Consider the following 25,567-nt stretch of genomic DNA (forward strand, 5'->3'; position numbering starts at 1 on the left):
AACTTCAATTTTACAAATACTTTGAGATAGATTTCAATAGGCTCCTTGCTATTGGCAATTGATGGTTGCTGAAGGAGAGAATAGCATGCTTGAGGATGTAGATACTGGTAGGGTAACTATACTCCAGTGGATGGTTCTACTGTCATTTACATATATGCAATACTACTGGAATTCATAGGATATTTTAAAAAATTACATGAAATTATAAGAAAGGAATGATGGGTTGTATATATGTGGGTTTAGGAGCAGGAATGGGGATTGAATATGATATATATTTCATTGTACACAGGTATGAAATTATCAAAGAACAAAAATTTAAAAGGAACCTGAACTTTCTAAAAGTAAAGTAAGAAAAATTGAGACAAGGGCCTCTGGACACAATGGTATTGACTTCTACAAGGTATCCTGATTAGTACACCAGAAGAGCCTCAAAGTAAATTCTGGCTAAAACTTACCATGCTGAAATTATTCAGTTTGGGCCCTGAAAATAAAAGGCCAGTGGCTTGTGTTAAGTTCTTCAAGGAGGGTTATTTACTATCTTTCTCGTTAACAGATAAGACACTATCTTTCTTGCTTTTCACTTTGGGGAACTAAATTTTATTTTGATAGGACATATTTCAATGCCATTACGACCTGAAAACCTAGGCATTCTTCTAACAGCCTGGGTTAGACCCATCCAGTAGGGTCTCCAGACTTGTGCCCTATTCTTTGCCTGAATGCCCCATTTGAAACCTGAGCATTGGCTGAAACAACTACCCCGGTCCATGTCCAGTTTACCATTCATCACTTCTTGCATGTCAATCTCCGTGCACTCCTGGATATCTATTTGTGCATTCAAAAGATTGGAGAGAAATTCCACGGTGGAATTACCCAGTAAGAGTTTGGACACTTTTAGCTGTATGGAGATACATAATCCTGCATCTCCTGGATACCTGATTGTTTTTCAGATAAAACAAAATCAAACTTACCTAGTTAAAAAAAAAAAACACAAAAAATACACACAAAGTAATTTCAAGGAGGGGGATTTATTGTTATACATTAATTTATTTGAAGTTGAGATTTCTTTCCATGTGCTGCCCAAGTTGCTCTTGAACAGAAAGTCCTCGAGACTCAGCATTCTGAGTTGTCAGTGTAACAGATGCATGCAGCAAATCAAAACAACTCCGAGATTCCACCTCATACCAGTCAGAATGGCTAGGATCAAAAATCAGGTGACAGTAGATGCTGGCTAGGTTGTGGAAAAAGAGGAACACTCCTTCATTGTTGGTGGGATTGCAAGCTGGTACAACCACTATGGAAATCAATTTGGCAGTTCTTCAGAAAACTGGACATAGTACTACCAGAGGGCGCAGCAATACCATTCCTGGGCATATATCCAGAAGATGCTCCAACATGTAATAAGGACACATGTTCCACTATGTTCATAGCAGCCTTATTTATAATAGCCAGAAGCTGGAAATAACCCAGATGTCTCTCAACAGAGGAATAGATACAAAAAATGTGTTACATTTTCACAATGGAGTACTACTCAGCTATTAAAAACAATGAATTTATGAAATTCTTAGGGAAATGGAGGCATCTGGAGGATATCATCCTGAGTGAGGAACCCAATCACAAAAGAACACACATGGTATGTACTCACTGATAAGTGGATATTAGTCCAGAAGCTCAGAATACCCAAGATACAATCCACAAACCACAAGGAACTCAAGAAGAAAGAAGACTAAAGTGTGGATACTTCAATCCTTCTTAGAAGGGGGAACAAAATACCCATGGAAGGAGTTGCAGAGACAAAGTGTAGAACAGAGACTGAAGGAAAGGCCATCCAGGGACTGTTCTACCTGGGGATCTATCCCATATACAGTCACCAAACCCAGACACTATTGTGGATGTCAGCAAGTGCTGGCTGACAGGAGCCTAATATAGCTGTCTTCTGAGAAGCTTTACCAGTGCCCAACTAATACAGAAGTAGAGGCTCACAGGCATCCATTGAACTGATCACAGGGTCCCCAATAAAGGAGCTAGAGAAAGATCCCAAGGAGCTGAAGGGGTTTGCAGTCCCATAGGAGGAACAACCATATGAACTAACCAGTACCCCCAGAGCTCCCGGGGACTAAACCACCAATCAAAAAGTACACATGGTGGGGCTCATACCTCCAGCTATATATGTAGCAGAGGATGGCCTAGTTGCTCATCAATGGGAGGAGAGGCCCTTGGTCTTGTAAAGGCTCTATACCTCAGTATAGGGGAATGCCAGGGCCAGGAAGCAGGAGAGGGTGAGTTGGTGAGCAGGGGGAGAGGGGAAGGAATAGGGTTTTTTTTTTCCAGAGGGGAAAGCAGGAAAGGGGAGAACATTTGAAATGTAAATAAAGAAAATATCTAATTAAAAAAAAAAACAGATGCATGCAGCTACTGCACCCACCTTTAACTTAGATGTTCATTCTCAGGATGAGGCATGAACAACATAGCCTTGAATTCAAGGCCAATGCAAGCTTTCAGAGGAAATTTCATTTTGTTTATGTGCAAATGTTTGATAGCCTAAAACTTCCCAGGAGTCTAATTCATCTAAACTTCACATCTGTATTCATACCTTTCCTGAATCTTTTACTTAGTCATAGTTTGATTTTAAATCACACTGTACTGCCTAGACAAGTAAGCTTCTATATCTGTCTTTCTCAATACCCATCTGTATACTTATCAGTATACTCAAAATGAAATGCTTCAAAGTCTATTATGATATAGTCACATAACAAAATACTACGCAGTCAGGAAGCTTTTGTTTAGAGAATATTTATTGGCATGGAAACATGTTAACAAAATATTGAGTAAAGAAAATAGATTACAAAATACCCTTTACAGGACAACCATTATTTCAAAAAGAAAAAAGAAAAAAAAAGTCATATCATAAGCTTGTGTGTATTAGACACATAGTCTGTTTGTGAAAGCTTATAAACATTATAAAGGCACACACACAACTTTTAACAGTAATTGTATATAACGAATAGGATTACAAGTTTTGCATTATATGTTTCATTCTTAACAATGATTGCATATGCATAACATATTACCGAAAAACAAAAGGAAGTAAGAACAATAGAAAGGCCACTGTTTTCTGAGGTCCTATATCCCTGGATATCACCTCATTTTTATGTCACACAATTTCAAGGAAGTAGGCTTTCGACAGATGTATAAAATTACATGTTTGTGAATGATGAACAAGATGTGGAGCTGTCGAAATGAAAAGGGGGAGTGATGGGGAAAGATGGGCAAGAAGTGGAAGGGTGGGGTCTAGGAGCAAATATACTCCCATATCAGACATGCTTGTATGAAGATGTAAAACTGAACAAATTAAACAGCAAGGAAGAGTTTGTTTAAAGGTGGCTGTGGTTGGACCCCAGGACAAGGCTGTAAATGACCTTAATGGACCTTACTGCATCCTCAGAGCCCCCACAAGAGGGTCCTGTGAAGAAGCTCCCTGCGGTGGCTTGAATGAGAAATCTCCCCTAGGCTCACCTACGTGTAACACTACATCTCCAGCTCATTGTTTGGGGACATTCTAGAATCTTCAGAGGAAGGAGCCTTGCTGGAGGAAGTCCATCCCTGGGGAAGGGCATTTAAGTTTTAAAGCTTGGTCTCACTTTTTTCTTCCTGTGCTTTCTGTGTGTGCATGAAATGTAATCTCTCTGCTTTCTGAGTTGTCATGCCCTTTCTACCAAGATGGACTGCACTGCTCCTGAAGCTATATGCTAAAAACAAACCAACCAAACAAACAAACAAAAAAACCCACCGTTTTTCTATAACTCCCCTTTCATCATGGATATTTTTTCATTGCTGATATATCCTCTTATATTGCATTCTGCTGTGGAGCTAAGGATGGGACAACAATATTGCACAGACTTAGATTCATGTATTGACCCCACAACAGTATAGTACTGTGTTCTTAATTAGCTAACTTTCAGTAGCAGTTTGTAAATTAAGGGCAGGGACCCACTGAAAAAAATCCAAAGGGAAGGAAAAAACCATGGATTCATTTATTTCATATATAATTTTATTTTAAAAGAATAAAAATAAAAGGTACCTTGCTTAGCAGGGCAGTGGTGGCGCATGCCTTTAATCCCAGCACTTGGGAGACAGAGGCAGGTGGATTTTTGAATGCGAGGCCAGCCTGGTCTACAGAGTGAGTTCCAGGACAGCCAGGGCTATACAGAGAAACCCTGTCTCAAAAAAACAAAATCAAAAACAAAAACAAAAAAACAAGAAAAATTACCCTGCTGTAGTTAACACAGCAGGGACCTCCAAGGTCCTCTAATGGAATTTTTGCTTTGCTGGGCAGACTTCTCTAATTGTATGAGTATGTGAGAATGCATGTCTAACTGTGTGCATATGTGTGTGCATGCATGTGTGTGTGGTGTGTGTGTGTGTGTGTGTGTGTGTGTGTGTGTGTGCATGTTTTACTGTGTTTTGGCAGGCACATGTGAAGATGAGGTTGAATTTGAGATAGCTTCCTTCAGTTTGGCTAAATTAAATGGTAGCGATCCCTCAGGATCTTGCTGTGTTTGTCTCCATTAAGGAAGCGTGATAGGCACATGTTGGCATACCTGGCTTTTACATGAGTATTGGGGATAGAACTCAGGTCCTAGTCCTTCAACAGCAAGCACTTTACTCACCTGTTTATCTCCCTAGTTCAAACCTTTAATATATATTTTAAAACATGTAGAGGGGCTGAGCGATGGCTTGGTGGATAATAGTGCTTGCTGCTCTTGCAGATCCAAGTTCACTTCTCAGCACTCACAGTGGGTGGCTCACAACCACCTGCTATCCCAACTTTAGGTGACCCAAAGCCTTCTCTTGGCTTCTATAGGCACCTGCACTCATGTGCACATATCCACATACATACACACATAAACAATAAAGGACTTCGAGCTATACAAATAGTGTATGCATATAGAATTTAAACAGGTTGCACAGCACCACCATACACATGGTCCAGGCACATGACCTTCTATATGCTCACCAACGCTCAGCAGTGAATTGTGCATGAAGAAGAAAACAGCTCACTGCCTCTCAGTGTTGCACGATTACCGTTTTAGTACCTAGAATAAGGATTAAACTTTTCTTATGGTTCTGAATTGTAGTTTAGTACATAGGATGCAAAATCTATTTTTCAGTCCTATATAAGATTGAAAAGCATACTTAGAGGCATCTTCGATGACAGATTTTTGAAGCATAATTTTTCTACTTAACCACTCATTCAAATATGCTCTGTCTATCAAAGTATGTAGGCACAGCAGCCAAGTGAGCTATTTACAAATTGCTACTACATTGGAGTTAAATAAGATTTCTTGGTGCAATTTTAATCAAATAAGGATTTCTGACATGTCTTTAAATGTTGTTCATGATGTCCAATGTCTATTTTACATTTATATAACAGACATATTCTCAATAACTATATGTCATGTAAAATTTTTTATTAACATTACAGTCAGAATGTGGACACTTTAGTCCACCTCTATTCTTGTTCTCTGTCTAAAGAGACCATGCTAACATGGATCATTCCAGAAACCAGCTTTTATTGACCTTTCTTCCATTTATCTTATTATTAGACCTTTAAAGCCTGTTCTTGATTCCTGAATCTCCACTCTCCACTCTCAGATGATCTCTCATCTCATTAACATGGCAGCCAAGTCCTGTGCAATGATGCATAAGGCCCTGTGCAGATCCATGCTCATCCCCTCATAAATGTCCTGGTTTACTAGATACCTGCTCATAAGCAAGGCCCTTATCTCAGACCATTTCTGTTCCCTTTCCTTGAGTAGGTCATTGATCTGTCATCCTTTCATGTGCCTGTGTCTTCAGGACTCAATAGCACTTCCTCCCTCCTCTTTCTTGGGACTTTCTATTTTGACTCTGGGCTCATCATTATCTGAAATAACTCCTGCTCAAAGCTCTTGCAGTTAGGATGTCCATCATCTCTCTCTGAAGCACAAGTCCTGGGAAAGCAGAGAGCTTTGCTTTGCTCACTCCTGCTTCACTAATATGATGCCTGTCACTAAGGAGTCATTTATATATTTATTGAATAAATGTGTCAACCCATTATAAAAATCTTCTCTATAAAATACCACATCCCTTTGTATCCTATCACAAAGTTCCCATTTTTTGTCTGGCATAGAAGCTAACTTTAGTAGATATTTGAGTTTAATTTTAATATCTTAATAAATAAAGTTTAATGCTCCAAAAGTAAGGTATATAAAATAGTTCCCATTAGACAGTTTATGGGTTCCTTATAATTTAGAATAATTTATACTACAATAATGACATGGACAACACCAATCCCAAATTTTATGTTCAGATCATGCACCTTTTTGAGAAAGAGCCTCTACTCATTAGACCCAATGTGTTCTATAATGGCAATCTATCAATGTTGGAAGTTTTAAAGAACAGTTTCACTTGAGGATGGAAAACAATGCAAGGCCTTGATAACTGAGAACTTTCCTAGGGCCACTGAAAACCCCTTTTCTTTTCCTACCCTTAGCTTATTTAACATTTCAGCTTTAGTCTCTGGTGTCTTCTTCGTACATGGGCTGTTCTCTTATCAGTATCTGTTAATAGTGTACACTTTCTGTAGTGTTTTAAAATCATGCATGTACAGATTCATTAACCACATACATTTATAGCAATATCTAACAAGCACTGATCTCCTTTTGAGCTCAACAATACCTGCATGGGCAAAGCACAACCCATCCTCCGGGGAAGACTGATCTTTCTATCAGTTTGTGCCCAGCAGTCCTCTGCAATCTCCACATCACTTGCATCTGCATTCCACATCACTTGGTAAGTCTGGCACCTTAGGGTTGTTTTGGATGCAATGGGGTAGGTACTACAAGTAGGGTATTTTTGGAATTCAGAAATAACTGTTATCCCAAGATTTCAATCTCTAAATATTTGAGTTCATGCTTTTCTCATCTTGATGTTATTAATACATTAGCACAAAAATATGCATGTGATAATTAATGCATTTACTCCTACAGCTTACAGAATGGGGTGAGAAAAAAAATACTATTTAGGAATGATGGGCTGAGTCAGCGTTTACAGCTACAGATGCTTAAGACAAGCCAAGGATGTATACCAGTATCTTTAAATTAATATATGCCATAACAAAATAAGCACATTGATTTTTGTAGAAGTAGAAATAAATAGATTTCATAAGAACCATGGTGGCATGGAAATCTGCTAGTGGGAAGTTCTACCCTGAAGTCACTAGTGGGAAGCTCAACAGAATAGCATATGGTTTGGATAAGGACAAAAATGGGACATGTTTTGTTTCAGTCTTTGATAGGACCAGGATTTGTGTATTTGGCAATTTAAAAATTACAGCCTTCTATGTATTCTGCCACTATAATAAAGTACAAAGCAGGAAGAACAAACCATTTCTGATACACAAGATTCTCACCAAACTATAAGAAACTGAAGTTCAGTAAAACACAAAATGCACCAACCTCTGCTGGTCTGTATGAACTTACACTGAAATTAAACATACATGCATGCATGCATGCACTCTCAAAAACAATAAAGAAACAAAAAGTAACCCACCTGATTTGACAGTATTCTAGACAACAAATGAAAATCACACATCACATCTTACTTGCCACATTTTTTTTAAAATCACAGCCCATGGCTTCTATTCATAGGAACACAGTCTATTCTGATTTGTTTATATTAAGGCTACAGCCACCACTATTTTTGTAACTTTCTCTCATTGATGGGAATCCTAGTGTACCTGAAGATAAAGCTGAAGTCTACATATATGTCAATAACACACCCACCTTGCCAAGGTTCTGTTAAAAGTAAGCACAAATACAGCAAGCTCCAGATCATGTGAGCATCCCTTTCCTATAATTCTGCCACCCAAAAGATTTGCTTAGGGTGGGAGGGCCCTTGGCCCCCAAATCTCTAGATGTACCCTACATAACATCCATGTAGCCAGATCACAGCATGCACTGGTCACCCAGGGTCCTATAGAGATACCCTCACTCATGTCTAGGTAGATATCCACATTTCATTCTCTACTGAGAGGAACAAGTCTTCTGAAAATCAATGGAAAGGGAAGTGATTTTTATCATGTTATTATATTTTTTATTACTTTGGAATAGGGCACACACACACACACACACACACGTATGGAAGTCAGAGAACAGCTTTCTGAAGCAGTTCTCTCCTTTCCACCATTTGGATCCTGGAGATCTAATCCAGATCTTTAGGTCTGGCTACAAGCACCTTCTCCTGCAGACTTATATCATTGTCTCAGGAAAAAAAATCTGGCAGTTTAGTTTCTGGGCTATTCCCAGTTTACCTCCTCTTGCTTTTTAAATGACAGGAAAAAGACGGTCACTGCCAATGCTGGCTTCTTGTTTGAAATTTATCCTGCTGATTTACTGATTTACTAAGCTGCGTGTGTTTACTTAAGATAGAAGTCAATCGTGGGTACTGGGAGGCTGCTCAGTCTCAGCATTGTCTGGGGGTGGTGCATTGTAACGCAAAAGATGTGGACAGACTTCTCAGCATCCCTGTGCCTCAGGACCATGAAGGCCATTCTGACAACATAGTATGAACTAAGTGCTGACTTTACAGACAGCTTTTCCAACTTGCACTTGATCCTCTCAAAGACAAGAATGCAGCACAGGAAGAACACCGATCACTCATAAGTACAAACTCTGGGCAATTATCTAAACCAACGCAGCAAATGAATACAACTACAGTCCAGTGCCGTTCAAAGCCAAGAATATAGACTCAATCACCTTGCATTTCATAGGTATACACACACACACACACACAGAGAGAGAGAGAGAGAGAGAGAGAGAGAGAGAGAGAGAGAGAGAATTTATAACACATAGAGAAAATGGTTGTCCTTGTCATCCACAATGAGACTACAGTCACATTAACTTGAAAATTCACTCATTAGAATTCCTACTTGTAGAATAGGTCTAATAAATTTCTCCATGTTTGTGGGCAATTAGAACTTTCCCACTTTATTAGACCTGCAGGAGCACTTTGAAATTTGCTATGCTTATTAATGCCTTTCAGAGTTGAAGATTAACATCTATTGCTATTCTTAGCTTTGAAAATGCACTTTGTAAAGGGCCAGTTGGCACAGCCTCCCTTGCTTCCGTCAATCATCCACCTTCACCAACTGAACTCCTACTTATATCAAATTGCAACCATCAAAATGACCAAGAAGACACCACTTGAGTAAACCACAGATCTTTTGAGATTTTTCACTCCACTCAGTTCTTCCATCTCGAACATGCACGTGGAAACAAATTCAGAGCACAGGTTTCCCCCAAAGTGGTCCTTTGGTGAAACCTTACTTTTTTCTGGTCCTCATTTCCTGCTATGCCTGATTTCATTCCAAGAGCACCGAGCACAAACCATTGAGATGAGAAGGGCCTGGAGCCCAGCACTTACGTTATTCATGTACTCGCTTAGCAGATCCTGGAGTGCCTGGCGAACTGCGTTGCACTCAGCCACAATACGCTCACGGCGGTCATCACGTGTGCAGGAGGAATCTGCCATGAGGGCAGCCCCACTGATGATGCTCTCCAGTCTCTCCTCCAGCGACGGCCGGAACCTGGCCTCGCTAAACGTCATGGGATCCAGGATGATCTTATTCTGAAGAAATCAGAAGAGAAGTGTGAACAGGAGAGAGACAGCTGCCTCAGCCTGTTTTCTAGGTGAAACTGTCTGAAGCTAGGACAAGACAGCCCTCCCCTGAAAAGAAACCAGATACTGAGACAAAATCAAGATACTGAGAAGTTCTTGAGAAAGTTCCTCTCCCCCCCCCCCCCCCCCCGTAAATGTAATCTATAGATTAAGAACAGGAACTCTTATCTGAAGCATGTGTTCTTGGTTAAGGCCATCTGTGGGGAGGCATTTTCAGATGAGATAGTGACACTGGCTTTGTGGCCTTCAAGGAGAGAGCACTGGAGAATTAGGAAGATTGATATGTGAGATATGACTTGTAATCAACAATTTATACATTAGCTTCATTGAGAGCCTTCTCTGGAGGAACAGCAGAGTCTCAGGACAGATGTCCTTAGATACCAAGGCAAAAGGCATTTAACAAGTTAACATTCTACAAGGAACTAATATCCTTTATGTTAAATGTAGGTTTCACAAGATATGATCCAGAATATATGTACACCTGAGTTCCCTTGCAATTAACTGACAGTACCCACCTCCCAGGACACTCGCTCTGCTTCATGCTTATAGTTTAAGATACAAGCTCCTTTAAGATACAAGTGGCTACTCCACTCTCCATGTTTACTTGTTGCCATACTTCTTTGCCAAGATGCAATCTAAAACCGTAAGCTGAAATTAATTCTATTCTATAAGTTACATTGGTCACCATGTTTTATCAGAGAAATAGAATAGTAATGAATATACTACTCAGCAAAGAAGGTTTTGTTTAAAGCAGATTGGGACTAATATGAAGACCCACAATTGCTCAAAGTGCAGAGTCTAAAAGAAGAGCCTAGGGACCAAGGGAGGAAGGCCAGACGCATATCTAACAGCCAGAGAACAGAGAAGAATGCCAAGATATGTCCTCTGGACATAACAAAATGAAGAAACAATTGCACTCTTGAACATGTCACAGCTTTGGCTACCTGGACAAGATTTGTAAAAGATCACACTAGCCATTAGTATGTCCATTCCAGTATAGACAGGGAAGCAGCTCACAAGCTCCCACATTTGACTGATGAACTATTGGTAGTTGATGGTGGTTAGAAGAAAGAAAGTCAGTTTTCTTTAGGGTTACACATTCTGGTTGGTTGTCCAGGATCAAGTGGACAAGTGGATGGACATTCATATTCATATCGCAAGCACTAATTATATTCAATTTGTTAAAAATGTAAGGAAATTAGTGAATGAACAAGAGCAGGAAATTGGGAAGGGAATTATGGGAAGATGGAGTCCAGAAAGACGAGGAGGAAGAGTAAGGGGAAGACATAACCAAAGTACATCATATACAGGTATGGAATTCTCAAAGAAGAACTATATTTAAAGCATGAAAAACTCAACAGTAGAAAGAGATCTGAGTCCAAGGATCCTGAGGACTTGAATGGTGAGTATAGACAGGCTCTTAGAGAGGAAGAGGAGAGGCAGGACTTCAAATCCACATGAACCTTGGATTTTATAGAAAATTGCTATTTGATCCAGAACTCCCTCTTTCATACACAAAGTAAATGCCTGACATCTGCAAATGGAGGACAGATACTCTGCTTTAGCATTTGGCAAAATGGACTTCACATCTGTATTTTCTTCTGGGTTACAAAAAAATGGTAGAAAAGACATGTTTACAATCCCAAAATGCACTGCTTAGTATCTGCCCACTCTGTCATACAGTATTAAGACTAACACTGGCAGAGGCTATGGCTCTTTGTAGTCCATTTTTGCAAGAGGAAGTTGCAGAAAGAACCTGACACTGGAGGCAGGTATTTCTGCTCCATCTTGCAATGTGTCTCTGTACTAGTGATGTGTCTATAATAAAATCAATCTCTCCTGCTTGCCCTCTCTGCTCTCTCCCTCTTCCTTCGTCCCCTTCTTCTCCATGACTTTGTCCTGCCTTTGTGTTGCTGCATAAAATATGTAATGATTATACATATAACTCTGACATTTCAATTAAAGAAATGCCTGGTCAAAATTTGATTAGATTATCTTCCTTACAAAGATTAGGGGTTGATTTTCAAAGACCTACTTTACAGGAAGTTATAATAACATACAGCTACCATAAAATTTATTTATTTGGGGCCTAGGATAGATTTTTATCTTTTCTTTTTCACTGAAAACCTAAAGAAAATGCTAATGTTATGGAAATGTACTGAAGCAAATTTTGAATTTCTCAACAGGTACAACTGTAAAGCAGGTTGCACAAGGACAGTGTTGTACTTGATGTGAACACTGATTCCTAAAGTATTTATTATGAGACACTTCCCTTGGAGAAACAATCTTTCAATGCAAAAATAAGGTTACTTGGGCAAAAATGTTTTGAAAATACTGCCTGACTCAGAGCAAACAATCTGAAATGATCTGAAGAGTCCTGTGTGATCAGAGCATGTTCAATGTAACATTTTCAAAACCTACTTTAAGTGCAGAGAAATAATCCTTTAAGACATGTACAGAGGGGCTGAAGTGATGGCTCATCAGTTAAAAATGTATACTGCTCTTACAGATGATTAGTCTGGTTCCCAACTTCCATGTTACAGATGCTGAAAGCCACCTCTAGCTCCAACTGAAGGGGCCTGACTCCTCTGGCCTCTGTGGGCATCTGCACATATCCACACACAGACATAAAATCTCAATAAAACAAATCTGTTTTAAATAGCCACATACATAATATCTGAGACTCTAAGGGAAACAACTGGGGACATAGGAAGAAAGGCTTTGCAGTGTCAGCTGCTGAGTGCCGTACCTGTCTCAGCTCATGGCTGTCATGACAGTAGTGCAAAAAACAGCCTGACAAACTCTGCATAAAGGTTACTTTAATAATGGAATTATTAATTATTTATAGATCACATAGGAGAGTTTTGAAAAGAAACTGGAAAAGGAACAATAAATGTACAACCTTCTAGTCAATACAGGAGGTATAAGATGGAATCACTGAAGTGATGGATGAGAATGACGGAGGGGAGAAGCCACTCAGGGCAGAAAGGCATAAGGCATAGTGTGTGTGTGTGTGTGTGTGTGTGTGTGTGTGTGTGTGTGTGTGTTTGTGTGTGTGACTTTGATGGCTTTGAATTATGTGTATGCATATGTGTTTGCATGTGTGTGTGAGAGAGAGAGGCTTTGATGATTTTGAGTTATGTGTATGTATGTGTGTTTGCATGTGTGTGTGTGTGTGTGTGCATATATGTGCATTATTATATATATGTATGCATGGATAGGGTGATGCTTACATCAGTATGCTTCTGATGAGGGGGCTTTCTTTGTAAATATTTATGTATATTGTATAGGTTTGTATATGTACTCAAAGACATAGGGTAAAGATTATATTAGAATGGGAATATATATGTGTGTATATATATATATATATATATGTGTGTGTGTGTGTCCTACACTTATACATATATATATATTCTATATTCAATACACATATGTTATAATATATATACATTCTACATAAACACACATGTGTGTATATATATATATATATTCTACATAAATACACACACACATATATGTATGTGTATATATATGCTATATATGTATGAAATGTATGTATATATGTAGATTTTTCTCCTTGAGTGATTTTCTCCTTGAGTGAATATACACAGATATGTATATATATATATATATATATGATACCAAATGCATTCTTTCTCTCTCTCTCTCTCTCTCTCTCTCTGTCTGTCTCTGTCTCTCTTTCTCTCTCCTTTCCCTCTTCCCTATATTTTTCCATGTACACATGCATATATCTTTTTTTGCTGGGTAGCTGGGTAGTGGTTATATAGCCTAGCAGAAATAAGCATTTATGTGTCTATGTTCAGGCAACCAGACAACTCAACAAATCTTATGCAGGTTCTAGAATGTGAGGAAAATAATAACATGGAAAATATGCAAAAACAAAAACTGAACTGAATGAGTTTGGAGGCTCAGAAGCTTAAAAAGAATCTGTCTACAGCTCACAAAAAAAAAAAAGGAAAAAGAAAAAGAAAAGAAAAAACTGGAGCTGAATCCTGAGTGAGAAAGTCCCTAAGAATGAAAGCACAGCACTATTTGCAAGTGAAGCAGAAAGTAAGGGAGGGAAGGAGGGAGGGAGGTAAAGAGAAAGGGATGGAGGGAAGAAGGGAGGAAAGGAATAAATCGGAAGTGAGGAAGGGATGGAGGGAAGAAAAGATAGAGGAAGGAAGGAGGAAGGAAAAGAGGGAGGAAGGACAGAGAGACAGAGGAAGGGAGGAAAGAAGGAAGGACCTAAGTAAACTGCTTTCCTAAAACATTTCTCCATTTCTCCCACTTCTCTGACCAGCAGCGTCCTCACAAGCTGGGAACCCTGTCAACTCCCTTTCCCGTGCTGCTTAGGTGCTCCCACTCTTCTGTGAAGCTGCCCTCTAGCTTCTGGAAGGAACATTCCCTTCACCACCCTCTCCTCCTCCCCTTCTCTCTCACTCCCTTTTTCAGCATCCTGGCTTTCTAAACTCCAAATTGGCAAAATAGCACCACCAAATGACAGGGCCCATCCAAGACTGCAAAGTGGCCATTTCAAGAAGTGTGTCTCAACCTGTGGGTCAACACCTTTGGGGATTGTATATCAGATAAAATGCACATCAGACATTTACTCTACAAGTCATTAGAGTAGCAAAATTACAATTATGAAATAGTAATAAAATAATTTTATGGTTGGGGTTACAAACAACAGCATGAAGTATTGTATTCAGAAGTTGATTGAGAACCACTGGTTTAAAGCAAAGCCATGCTTCACTGCGAGGATTTTCTCTTTCTAATTTCACTGACTTTGGTTCATACAGATTACGCTTTGACAATTTTGTCTGACTCCTCATCTTTTTCCATGTCTGACCTTCTCCTTCTTTCTAGTATTTTCAGACATACTCATATGAAACAGTTGTGAATCAGATCTCTTGTTTTATCTTTTTTAAATCCATAAACTTAGTTTAATAACTTCTTATATTACTTGTTTTCATTCTCATTATTTGACTGGTATAGAATTTTGATTAGCATTCTTTGTTTAAAAATGAGTGTTCTCAACAGTGAGGTAGCACACACATTTGATACAGGAATTGAAAGGCTGAGAGAAGCTTCCTTTTCATCTTCTCTTGTGTTACTCCCCTTGGCTAAGGCTTCATGTACCACTCTAAATAGATGTAGAAAATGTGGATACCGCTAGATTTTTTTATATTAATTGGAATGTTTCAAGTTTACTAAGAAGCAGTTGGAAACCAATAAGTGCGAGAAAAAGTGGTCCCACACTCATGCATATGGTCAGCACTAAATGGACTTTTAAAAAAATTAAACAACCCTTTCTGCATACTTGAGGGTGGCAATGACTCAGGAGGAGCTTGTACAAAATGAGTAAGGAGAAAAATCTCTGCTCCATGTTTATGCTTTCTGACATTCAAAGTTAGTTGAGCTATGCAGAGAGTGGCTGAGTCATACTGGATATATAGAATTTACAAAAAGGTCCACAAAGATAACAAAATGATATTTTGCTGATATGAAGAATGGACCTCATTGATAATTGGCATATCTACATAAAATTGTATAGACTTGGAAAAAAAAGTAAAAGGGAGTGGTCAGACAGCCGTGTGGGTTCTTTTCTTGTTCATGATAACCCTGCAAAAGGTGTCTGATTTTACTACTTTTGTGGTTCGAGGTAGCAAGGAAGAAATAATATTGTTCTCTTATAAACACTAGACCTTTACCACCTGCTGTCCAGCATAGCTAATCCAAGTGGAATGAGCAGAAGAAAAGAGTAAATGCCAACATGCCCTCACAGGCATTCGCTTGCCATTACTTTAAAGATCCCAAACCAAAAATACCTCATAGAACTTCACATCTCTCAAACATACTCTTCTAAGGGAATACATCTTTTGAAACAGTCATTGAAACAAAGAAGCTGCAAACACTACCTAACAATGTGCATTCAAGTTAGGAAATAACTTTCCAAGGTTTCCTTGGGAATAAGAGACAATGTGGTCATATTTTTGTTTCTTTATCAGCATGTCCCAACTCTGTTTACTTTTGAATATTGAAATATTCCAGCTTGACTTTCTTGGATGTTTGAAACTGGTCAGGCTTTGAGAATTAAGGATTCCCCTTCTCCTTTCTCCCTAGTAAAAAATCCAAGCCCTTCTGTTCTTTGGTATTTGAAGAAGGCACTTCAGAGCTGCATGGTGCCTTTGCTTCAGTGAAATCTGACAATTTGAGCATGGAAACAGGGAGACCTAAGCTGAAGTTGAGATTTCAGAATCAGGCTTCCTGCTGCTCTGGCCTTTCAAACATTGCCTAGGTCATGACAGTCATGGAGACTCCAGGGAGATCAAGGTCTGGGGAGGTATTTGTGTATTGAGTTATTTCCTGGCACTAATATAAGCCAAGAAAATTAACGTCATCTAAAGGCTGTCCTCCCCCTTTGTAGTACACGACTAATAACCCTCAGGCATCCTCTCCTGTTGTATTACAATGGCTATAAGAAGACAAAAATAATTCTGAAAAAGAAGTCATCAAAAACTGAAAGTGAAACTTATCTGCTGACAAGGAGGGTCGATCCTAATTCAGGCAAGAAGGCTTTAAATAGTTCTTTTAAAGACTGCATAAATCAAATTTGACATAATAAATTAACTAAGGTATCCAAATCAAAAGCTTGCTATTTGCTCAATTTTAAAGATTCTCCCTGTGGTATATAATAATCAGCATAGATATCTCTCTATCTTTTGTTATTCTGTGCCAAGCTCCCTCAGCATGAATCTTTACATGAAAATTTTCTCTTGACCTAATTGGAGTAACCTCTGGAATAAAAAATAATGAGTTGAAATCATCTATTTTACGAAGCTGCAGGAAAAACTCTAAACATCATTTAAAATTTGCCTTAATTTTACAAAATTGCAAATTGCCATATTGATAACATACTCTTTCTTCTGAGCCATGTACTTAAAAACAAACTAATTATGCCACTTACCTACTTAAGATATTATTTGTAATTACACAGTTCAGTTTTTAATTGGAATTAAATGACAAAGATAATGGCTTGGTAATTAAAGAGTATTTTTATCCATGTTTAATTCTTTTTAAAAGTGGTATCCACGCAAGCCCATATTAATTTCTCTTTGGAAGAGGAAAGGAGAGTGCAGGAAGCAGTTGCCTGTCAAAGGTTAGGGATAACCTGGCTGAAGGCCTTCAGCTCTGATCATCCTAATCAGATTATGAAAGGTGATGGAAGCCAGTTGAACTTCCTGTAAGTGCTCATGGACACGCAGTGGGTTACCATGGTGTCTTGAGCACATTCTAAACACCTGGAAGAAGATGATTTTACAACTAATCCTAGCAAAGCAAGGTAGCATTCAGAATTCTAAGATTCCATGAACAACAACTATTCTAACTCAAGCCAAATTAAAAAGAAAAAAAAAAAACACAGCATGGAGATAGTGGCGAGCAGGAAAGTCCCCTCTATCTGAGAAGCTGGCAAGAGAAAATTGTTTGGAGAGGGAGAAGAGGTCTTCTTTAAGAGTGTGGCTGCTGGAGGGTTGACCATGCTCCAGTGGATGGCCCATACTCAGGAGTATAGGGGCAAAACCAAGTATACCTGATGCTGGAGCAGGGGGAGAGGAGAAAGAAGAAAAAAGAGGATGCAAGTTAGGTACGTAAGAAAGGGGTATTAGGCCTAAGAGGAGTGTGAGAAAGGGATGAAGATGATCAAAAGACATTGGACAAAATACTGAAAAAGAAAATGTAAACCAACAACAAAAAATAATCCTGAGCCTCACACTGTGGGCTGATAAGCCAGTGTCCAAATGAGCTTAATCAAACCAAGTCATGCAAGCTTAACAAAGAAGAAGTGCAGGGCTCTTTTGCTGAGAAAATGATCACTTGACTTATCCTTCTATTCTCCACACTACTGACCACTTTTCTTATTTGTTTCAACCCCTGATCTCTGTGTTCTTAGCACAATTTACTACCCCGTTCCTAAGGTAGATTTCATGGTACATTATAAGATCCATGAGGGATGACAGATGAGGGCCCAGTCCTTCTTCCCCACTTCTGGGCCTACTTACTCTTGTATGCAGACATATCTCAAGGTTTTGTTCTTTATCCTTGTAGTTTTATGAGAACTCTTGAAAGCTCAGCTACTCCAACTCTTTAGTCATTGCCTACTTGTGAGAAACACAAAATGCCATGTCCAGCTCCGACCCTCTCGAGACACCAACTGTCAATCATATCTACCACTGGTCATTACTAGAGGGGTGACCTACCATCACCTCCAGGACAGCATGTAGAAGAGCCTTCTTGCCCTTCTACATGACATCCAAGTCTCTGATTGTTGTGAAAGGGAACAAGAACATATAACCTTACTTCGTTGCCTTGGCCTGCTCATGAGAAATGAGAAATGAGGATGTCTCCACTTACATATGAAATAAGCAGTGTTCAGACAGCACAAATGGCTTCCAGAAATCTACACGGCACAAAATAAACAAGGTTTTTCACTCCCAGAGATTCCTCGTCTCAAGTCTTTCTTGTTGAAAGATAGACATCAGTGTAATGGAGGGCTAGAATAAAGACAGTTTCATATAGTAAAAGTTCAATGTACTGTACTCTAATGATATTGGTTTCAAATCTCAGATGTCTCTAATATGATAATTTAGAAACAGCCCATTTAAGTGGTGATTAGGGCCTTCGGGCCCCTCACAGGTGACAGTCTTTATAAAGGAGGCTTCATTTGCACTTTTTTTGCTTTCCCTTCTCACCTACTGCTGCATAGAAATGAAATGTTGCCCTCTCCATACGATATAGCAATGGACAGTGCATCTTGTAGGCAGAGAACAGCTCTTACCAGATAAGGACTCACATCAGCATCTCATCTTAAATGTCATAGCTATTAAAACTCTGAGAAGAAACATTCTACTAATTAAAAGTTACCCAGTCTAGAGGGTTCCATTATACCTAGGTAGAGGAGCCAGAGCTCTGGTTATAACTCCTCCTAGTTATGCTAGTGGTTTAACTACTGAGCACTTTGGTCACCTCAGGGGAAAAGAGGGATATTAGTCATATTTGTACTCCTGAGTTCTTAAGATAATTAAATGCACCGAAACAGATTACACTGATACAAGATGCAGAGTGAACAATAAATATTAATGATCAAGTAGATTTAAATAGCTTTCTTCTCCCAGGGTCATTCTATATTATAACATTAACTTCATCATCAAGAGACCAAATCAGCATTCTTATTTGTTCAGCTATTTTTTCTAACATGCCATTCTTAAAATATGTCTATTTTATCTCTCTGTGTGCAGCTTTTACTTCTATATGAGCACATTGTGTGTCTGTTCATGTGTGCTTATGTGCCTGTATGTGTAGGTGTGTATAGAAGCCCAAGGTTGATATCCTCATACTTTATATCCTGAGGTAAGGCTCCTCAATCAAATCCATGTCTGAGGATTTCTATTGCTTTGATCAAACACCATAACCAAAGGCAAACTGAGCAGAAAAGAATGTATTGCGTTTATGTTTCCACATCACTGTTTACCACTGGAGGAAGTTAGGACAATAACTGAAGCAGGTCAAGAACTTGGAGGCAGGAGCTGATGAAGAGGCCATGGAGGACTGACGTTTACTGGTTTGTTCCTAGTAGATTACTTGACCTGTTTTCTTATAGAACCTAGGATCTCCAGCACATGAGTGGAACCAACCACAACGGGGTGGGCCCACTGGCTTTCACCTATCAATAATAAGGAAAACAGCCTGTTGATTTGTGTGTAGCCAGATCTTATACAGGCATTTTCTCAAGGCTCCATCCTCTCAGATGACTCTAGCTTGTGTCAAGTTGACATAAAAGTAGCCAATATGCTAGGGTTCTGTCTTTCAAAAGCTGAAATTACAGGCAGGCCACTGAATCCACATAGAATTTATCATTTTCAGGGCATTCTGGCCATCTTAACCCCTATAGTCATGCTTGCAAGGCAAGTACTTTGCCAACATTCCCACTCCAACCTCAATAGCTCCCTAACATCCTGAATAGTTTATCATCTCCAACTGGGAAATGTGTAAGTTAGGTTATTACTCAGTAGTTCTACAAGTCCATCATTACCACATTTTTCCTGTAAGCAATGGCAAAACTCATCAAGGAAGAAATAATGGGCCATGTTTTCCACCTAGAACTCAGAATTGGAATCACTCAGAAATAATAGCTCAAAGAAATACTATCCCACTCCAACTCTCTTCAGGTTACTTTCCACATGTTTAGCAAGATTAATCTAGTCTCTGTCTTTAAAATCTCATCTCCAGGATCTGTATCTGTGACACTCTGACTGGCTAATTGGCTCTGACTACATGGCTACATCCAGTACCCTTTATGAGTGGCTGCACTATGAATTTCTACTCTACAAATAGTTCAGCCTCTTCCTTCCTGGTGCTCCTCTAAAGCTCATGGTGACCTGACTCAAAGAAAATTACCTTCTACTCTATTGTGTATAAGCCTTTCTTCCTGAGTTCTGCTTGTTGGGATACTTGTAATTTCTCATCCCAACTACTCAGTTGGCTCTTATTTATCCAATGTGCTTGGTTTGTTGATATTGTTGCTGTTGTTCTGTGTATGTATGTATGTATGTATGTATGTATGTATGTATAGTGTGTGTGTGTGTGTGTATGAGAGAGAGAGAGAGAGAGAGAGAGAGAGAGAGAGAGAGAAAGAGAGAGAGAGTCCCTGTAAGAAACATTACCAAATAGGATGCTTTCCCTTCAATTTAGTATCTTTTGCAGCTTGCTGAGATGTTTCCGCATAAGCAATTCATGACTTTTTGCTATTAATTGACTAGGGTTTGAAAGTGAACACAATAAATGCAGACACATGTGCTGATGGTCAGGTAGACATGTGCATTTTAGTATGCTCCAGTGTCTGCTGTGGCTGTGGTTCAGTGACCTTCAGATTTAGAGTAAATGAGAAATGGCCCGTCAAGATGACAAATGCCATCTCTACTAAAAGTGAGAGGAGAGTCTACCTGAGCAAATCAAAACCCATTGTTGATAAACTTCCACTATGAAGTCTTTGATCATGGTTTATCTAGAAAAATGGATTCTTTTAAATTTTCAAAATGTTTGATCCTGATTCATGTAGAAAAGGAACTACTTTAAAATTCCATGCATTGTAAACGAAACCCATAGGCATTATGCAGGGGTACATTATGCACATGAGATAGAGGTCTCTGTGTGAACAGGCAGGTGCCAGTGTAGTAGTAAATCCACAGGAAGAAAATGTTATGAAGTTTCTTATATTCTGGCAATCTCTCCTGAAGTTATGGGTCAATTAGTATTAGTCAATGATGGTCTGGAAGATCCTACTGTCTGTTTTCGTAAGGTCTTCAAGCAAGAATGCATTTTGAAACATTCTTTTTTTTTTTTTTTAATAACCTCATGCTAGTCTTAAACTCATCATGTAGTAAAATGACCTTGTTCTTCTAACTGTCTAGCTTCCATCTCCTAGGTTTACAGTTATGTACCACTATGCCACTATTATTCTGTGCTGGGATGGAATCCAAGGCTCCCTTCATGATAGGCAAGCACTATGGCAATAGAGCAGCAACCCTGACCTCCTGAATTTTTCTAATTTCCAGCAGGTGGAAAATCCATAGGAATGCTAATCTATATTTTCCTAAAATCCTCTCCTTCATCGCATTCATAAGCAATCAGATGATAAAATGTGAGAGGGAAAATAAAGAAATGCCACAGAGCAATTAATCAACTGAATCATGCATTTCTGGATTATCAGCAGTTAGAAAATTTAAGTTTAATACTTGTAAAAACAAACTTCTTATACCAGAAATCCATTACACTTTCCATCTGTGGTTCAGAATCTTAAATTATCCACTTAGAAAGGAAGTCAATTTGTATTTCTCAGAAGCAATTGTGACTTAATTGCAGTTATCAACCTAATAAATTATGAGGTGATTTCCACAAACTGGTTATGCACTCAAATTTCATGTCTGATGAGAGAATAATTGTATCAATAGTCTACAAATATGAAAGGGAAATTAGTTCACTAGCCACAGGGGAAGCACATACACCTTGAACATGAACTCATTTATCTTTTTCTGTATGTTTTATAAGCAGCCAATTTAAGATGGGAAAGAGTTTGTATGTCTTAGTAATGATGAGCAATGTTTTAATTACTTATCAAGAAACATTACACAGCTTAGAAATAACTCTTTTTGATTAATAAGAATGTCATGTTTACTTTTGAGCTTCTTATTTTGCAATTCTGCTCACAATACTTTAAATTATATCACCTCTTTGTGATACATTGAGAAACACATATCATGAAGGGTTAAGCTGACTAAAATGATAATGTATGCTCATTGAACACTCCTGAATGTTCATACCGGTGAATTGCTGTGAAGGAGTTTGCAAAGCAACAGCCTAACAGCTGGGAAATTAATATTTATAAACTGAGTAGTCACTAAAATTAACAAGGCAACATGCATGTAGGCATCCATTCATCAGACACTTTCTGTAGAGGATGATAATGCAAATGAAGGTACAGATAAGCCTCCCTAGCTGCTTTTATAGAACAAGCTTGAAATACATTTGATTTTACTCTGTACATAGAACTTTGTTGAAGTTGGGGAATAGTGGTTGAAGCAATCAGAAGAATGAGGGGAGGAAAAGAGTTAATGTGACTGCTAATTGTGTTGATAGATGTCTAAGAAATGATTAAGGCATATCTCTGGGTATATTTAAGATGCTATTTCCAGAAAGGACACTGAAGGCTTTGAGGCAATGTATGGTTTAATAGATTGATAGATTAAAAATTTCAAGGGGCTGGAAGAATCTGTAGGGTAGAGTCTGTCAGGCCTGTGAAGGGCACCTTCAACCCGATTGTTTCCATTATCACTGTGTGCATGAGGTAAGGGCTTTATTCTTTGTCTGCCTTCCCACCCCGTGTCAGATGTCAAAAGATAAAGCAAGTCTCCTCCCTTAACTTGTTTTCTCAGGGATTGTCCAACGTGGATAAAAGGAAAACAAAGAATGAAAGAAAAGAAGAAAGGAAGAAGGAGAGAGAGAGAGTAATGAAGGAAGGAAGGAAGGAAGGAAGAAGGAAAGAAAGAAAGAAAGGAAGGAAGAAAGAAAGAGAGAAAGAAAGTCAGTAAAGAAAGTCTGTCAAGAATGGGCTTAGTGATAAAAGAGAAAGCACTGACTGGGCAAAGACCATGAGGGGAAACATGTGAATTTAAAATTGACCATACATCTGAAAGGTGATAAATTATTAATTACAGAAGAATACAGGACAGGAACAGAACTGGGGATAGGAGATGAGATGTACACAAGCCTGACTGAAATGATATGATGCCATGAAGATGATCTCACAGTATTTCTTTTAAAGTTTACCTTGCCAACAGGGTCACCTTCAGAGGAGAGAGAGTGGCTGGGTCTATGGCAGGGCAGCCAGTGAGGGAGGACCGAGTGAATGGTTGAATACATAGGCAAAAGTGACTAGAGAAGAAAGCTGGTGAGGCTCAGATTGTAGATGAACAAAGGTAGTTTAATATTCTTCTCTCTCTCTCTCTCTCTCTCTTTCTCTGTGTGTGTGTGTGTGTTTGTGTGTGTGTGGGAGGGGGTGTGGGTGGTGGTCGTGATGGTGGTGGTGGTGTGTGTGTGTGTGTGTGTGTGAGAGAGAGAGAGAGAGAGAGAGAGGCAGCGAGAGAGAGAGAAGCTATGTTGAACCTCATGAAGACATTCAGTACAGTTGAAAGAACTTAGAATCATGCAAATTCAGATTTTGCAGAGTTGAGTACAGATCTGGAGTGCAGGAAAGAGAGAACCATGTATGTTTTAGGAGATGCTCACAACAGAATCTCTTTAGTGAGAGTCACATGCCCTAAAGGACAAAATTCCAGAGAAACCCAGGTTCAGATGACAGGAAAGCTGAATGCATTAAAGAAAAACACAATGGTCTAAAAAGCAGGAGACAAACAAGGAGAAGGGATGGTGATGAAAATTAGGGGAGGGTATGGCCTTGGGCAAAGAACTGACTTAAGAGAAGAGATAATCTTGGTGTTCTTTGTTCTGAGAAGGAAGGACCCACAAGTACACATGAAAGCAGCTGAGCAAGTAACCTTGATGTTCTCCAAAATCCAGGAGGGAAGATACACTGATTTGCACCTAACAACATCAAAAACACATAAGTCATTTTTTCTGATTCTTGTCAGTAACTTTATCCTATCAATACCTTTTTATTCCTTCAGAATGTGAGGTTTCCTCCAGTAACAAAAGCTCCTCATTTACATGTCTGACTGATCTTGCCTCATAGGGTACAAGAAGGTTCGGTCACTTATTCACTCATTCCTTATTCCTTCAATGTTTATTTGGAGTCTATTATATGCCAGGCAGAGTGAGTCCACAGAAGTCAACATGTGCTCCCACAAGATACATTGAAGTGTGCAAATGGGATTCATTTCAAAGAATATAGTTCCTCAGAAAATTGGACATAGTACTACCTGATGACCTAGCTATAACACTCTGGATGTATACCCAAAAGATGATCTAATATATAACAAGGACACATGCTCCATTATGTTCATAGCAGCCTTACTTATAATAGCCAGAAGCTGGAAAGAACCCAGATGTCCTTCAACAGAGGAAGAGATACAGAAAATATGGCACATTTACACAATGGACTCCTACTCAGCTATTAAAACCAATGACTTCATGAAATTCTTAGGCAAATGAATGGAACTAGAAAATATCATGCTGAGTGAGGTACCCCAAAGACAAAAGAACGCACATAGTATGCACTCACTGATAAGTGGATATTAGCCCCCAAACTTAGAATAATCAGGATACAATTCATAACCAAATGAAGCTCAAAAAGAAGAAAGACCAAAGTGTGGATGCTTCAGTCCTTCTTAGAAGGGGGAACAAAATACTCATGGGAGCAAATACAGAGACAAAGTGTGGAGTAGAGACTGAAGGAAAGGCCATCCAGAAACTGCCTCCATGGGATCCATCCCATATACAGTTACCAAACCCAGACACTATTGGGGATGCCAATAAAGTACTTGCTGACAGGAGCCTGATATAGCTGTCTCCTGAGAGGCTCTTCCAGAGCCTGACAAATACAGAGGTGGATGCTTGCAGCCAACCATTGGACTGAGCATGGAGTTTCCAATGGAAGAGTTAGAGAAAGGACCGAAGGAGCTGAAGGGGTTTGTAATCCCATAGGAAGAACAACAATATCAACCAACCAGACCCCAAGAGCTCCCAGGAACTAAACCACCAACCAATGGGTACACATGGATCGACCCATGGCTCTAGCTGCATGTGCAGCAGAGGATGGCCTTGTTGGGCATCAATGGGAGGAGAGACCATTGATTCTGTGAAGGCTTGATGTCCCAGTGTAGGGGAATGCCAGGGCAGGGAGGAGAGAGTAGGTGTGTGGGTGTGTGAGCACTATCATAGAAGCAAAGGGAGGGGATACGATAGGGAGTTTCCAGAGGGGAATCCAAGAAAGGGAATAACATTTGAAATGTAAATAAAGAAAATACTCAATAAAACAAAACAAAGCCAACCAAAAAAACAACAACAAAAAATGTATATAGATTAAGATACACAGAATCCTCAGGGTTCTACTGTCCTCCCCCTTTTTATTATTCCTGAAAAGGGTCTTTGGAACAGTTGTGGTTCAAAAGGTGAGTGGAAGACATAAGACAGTGATTTTCAGAACTCTGCTAGCTAAGAATGTGCAAACCCAGTAGATTGTTGGACTGAGTCAACAACGTATGAAAATACGTTACTCATCTAGGTGTAGAGCACATGGTAGCATGGGCAACTGCTTCCTCTCAGTTTTACATCC

At 39.2% G+C, this 25,567-nt stretch overlaps 1 protein-coding gene across 3 annotated transcripts in view; it reads right to left on the reverse strand.

Moving 5' to 3' along the window:
- Positions 1-25,567, reverse strand: part of Ctnna2 (catenin alpha 2) — a 1,113,581-nt gene that overhangs the window by 740,335 nt on the left and 347,679 nt on the right. For all 3 annotated transcript variants that reach the window (XM_031382231.1, XM_031382233.1, XM_031382232.1), the window contains one exon: positions 9,463-9,666. In XM_031382231.1, coding sequence (XP_031238091.1) covers positions 9,463-9,666 — 204 coding nt within the window. The remainder of the gene's footprint in view (positions 1-9,462; positions 9,667-25,567) is intronic.

This window comes from Mastomys coucha, unplaced genomic scaffold (genome assembly GCF_008632895.1).
Source record: "Mastomys coucha isolate ucsf_1 unplaced genomic scaffold, UCSF_Mcou_1 pScaffold20, whole genome shotgun sequence".
Taxonomy (NCBI): Eukaryota; Metazoa; Chordata; class Mammalia; order Rodentia; family Muridae; genus Mastomys; species Mastomys coucha.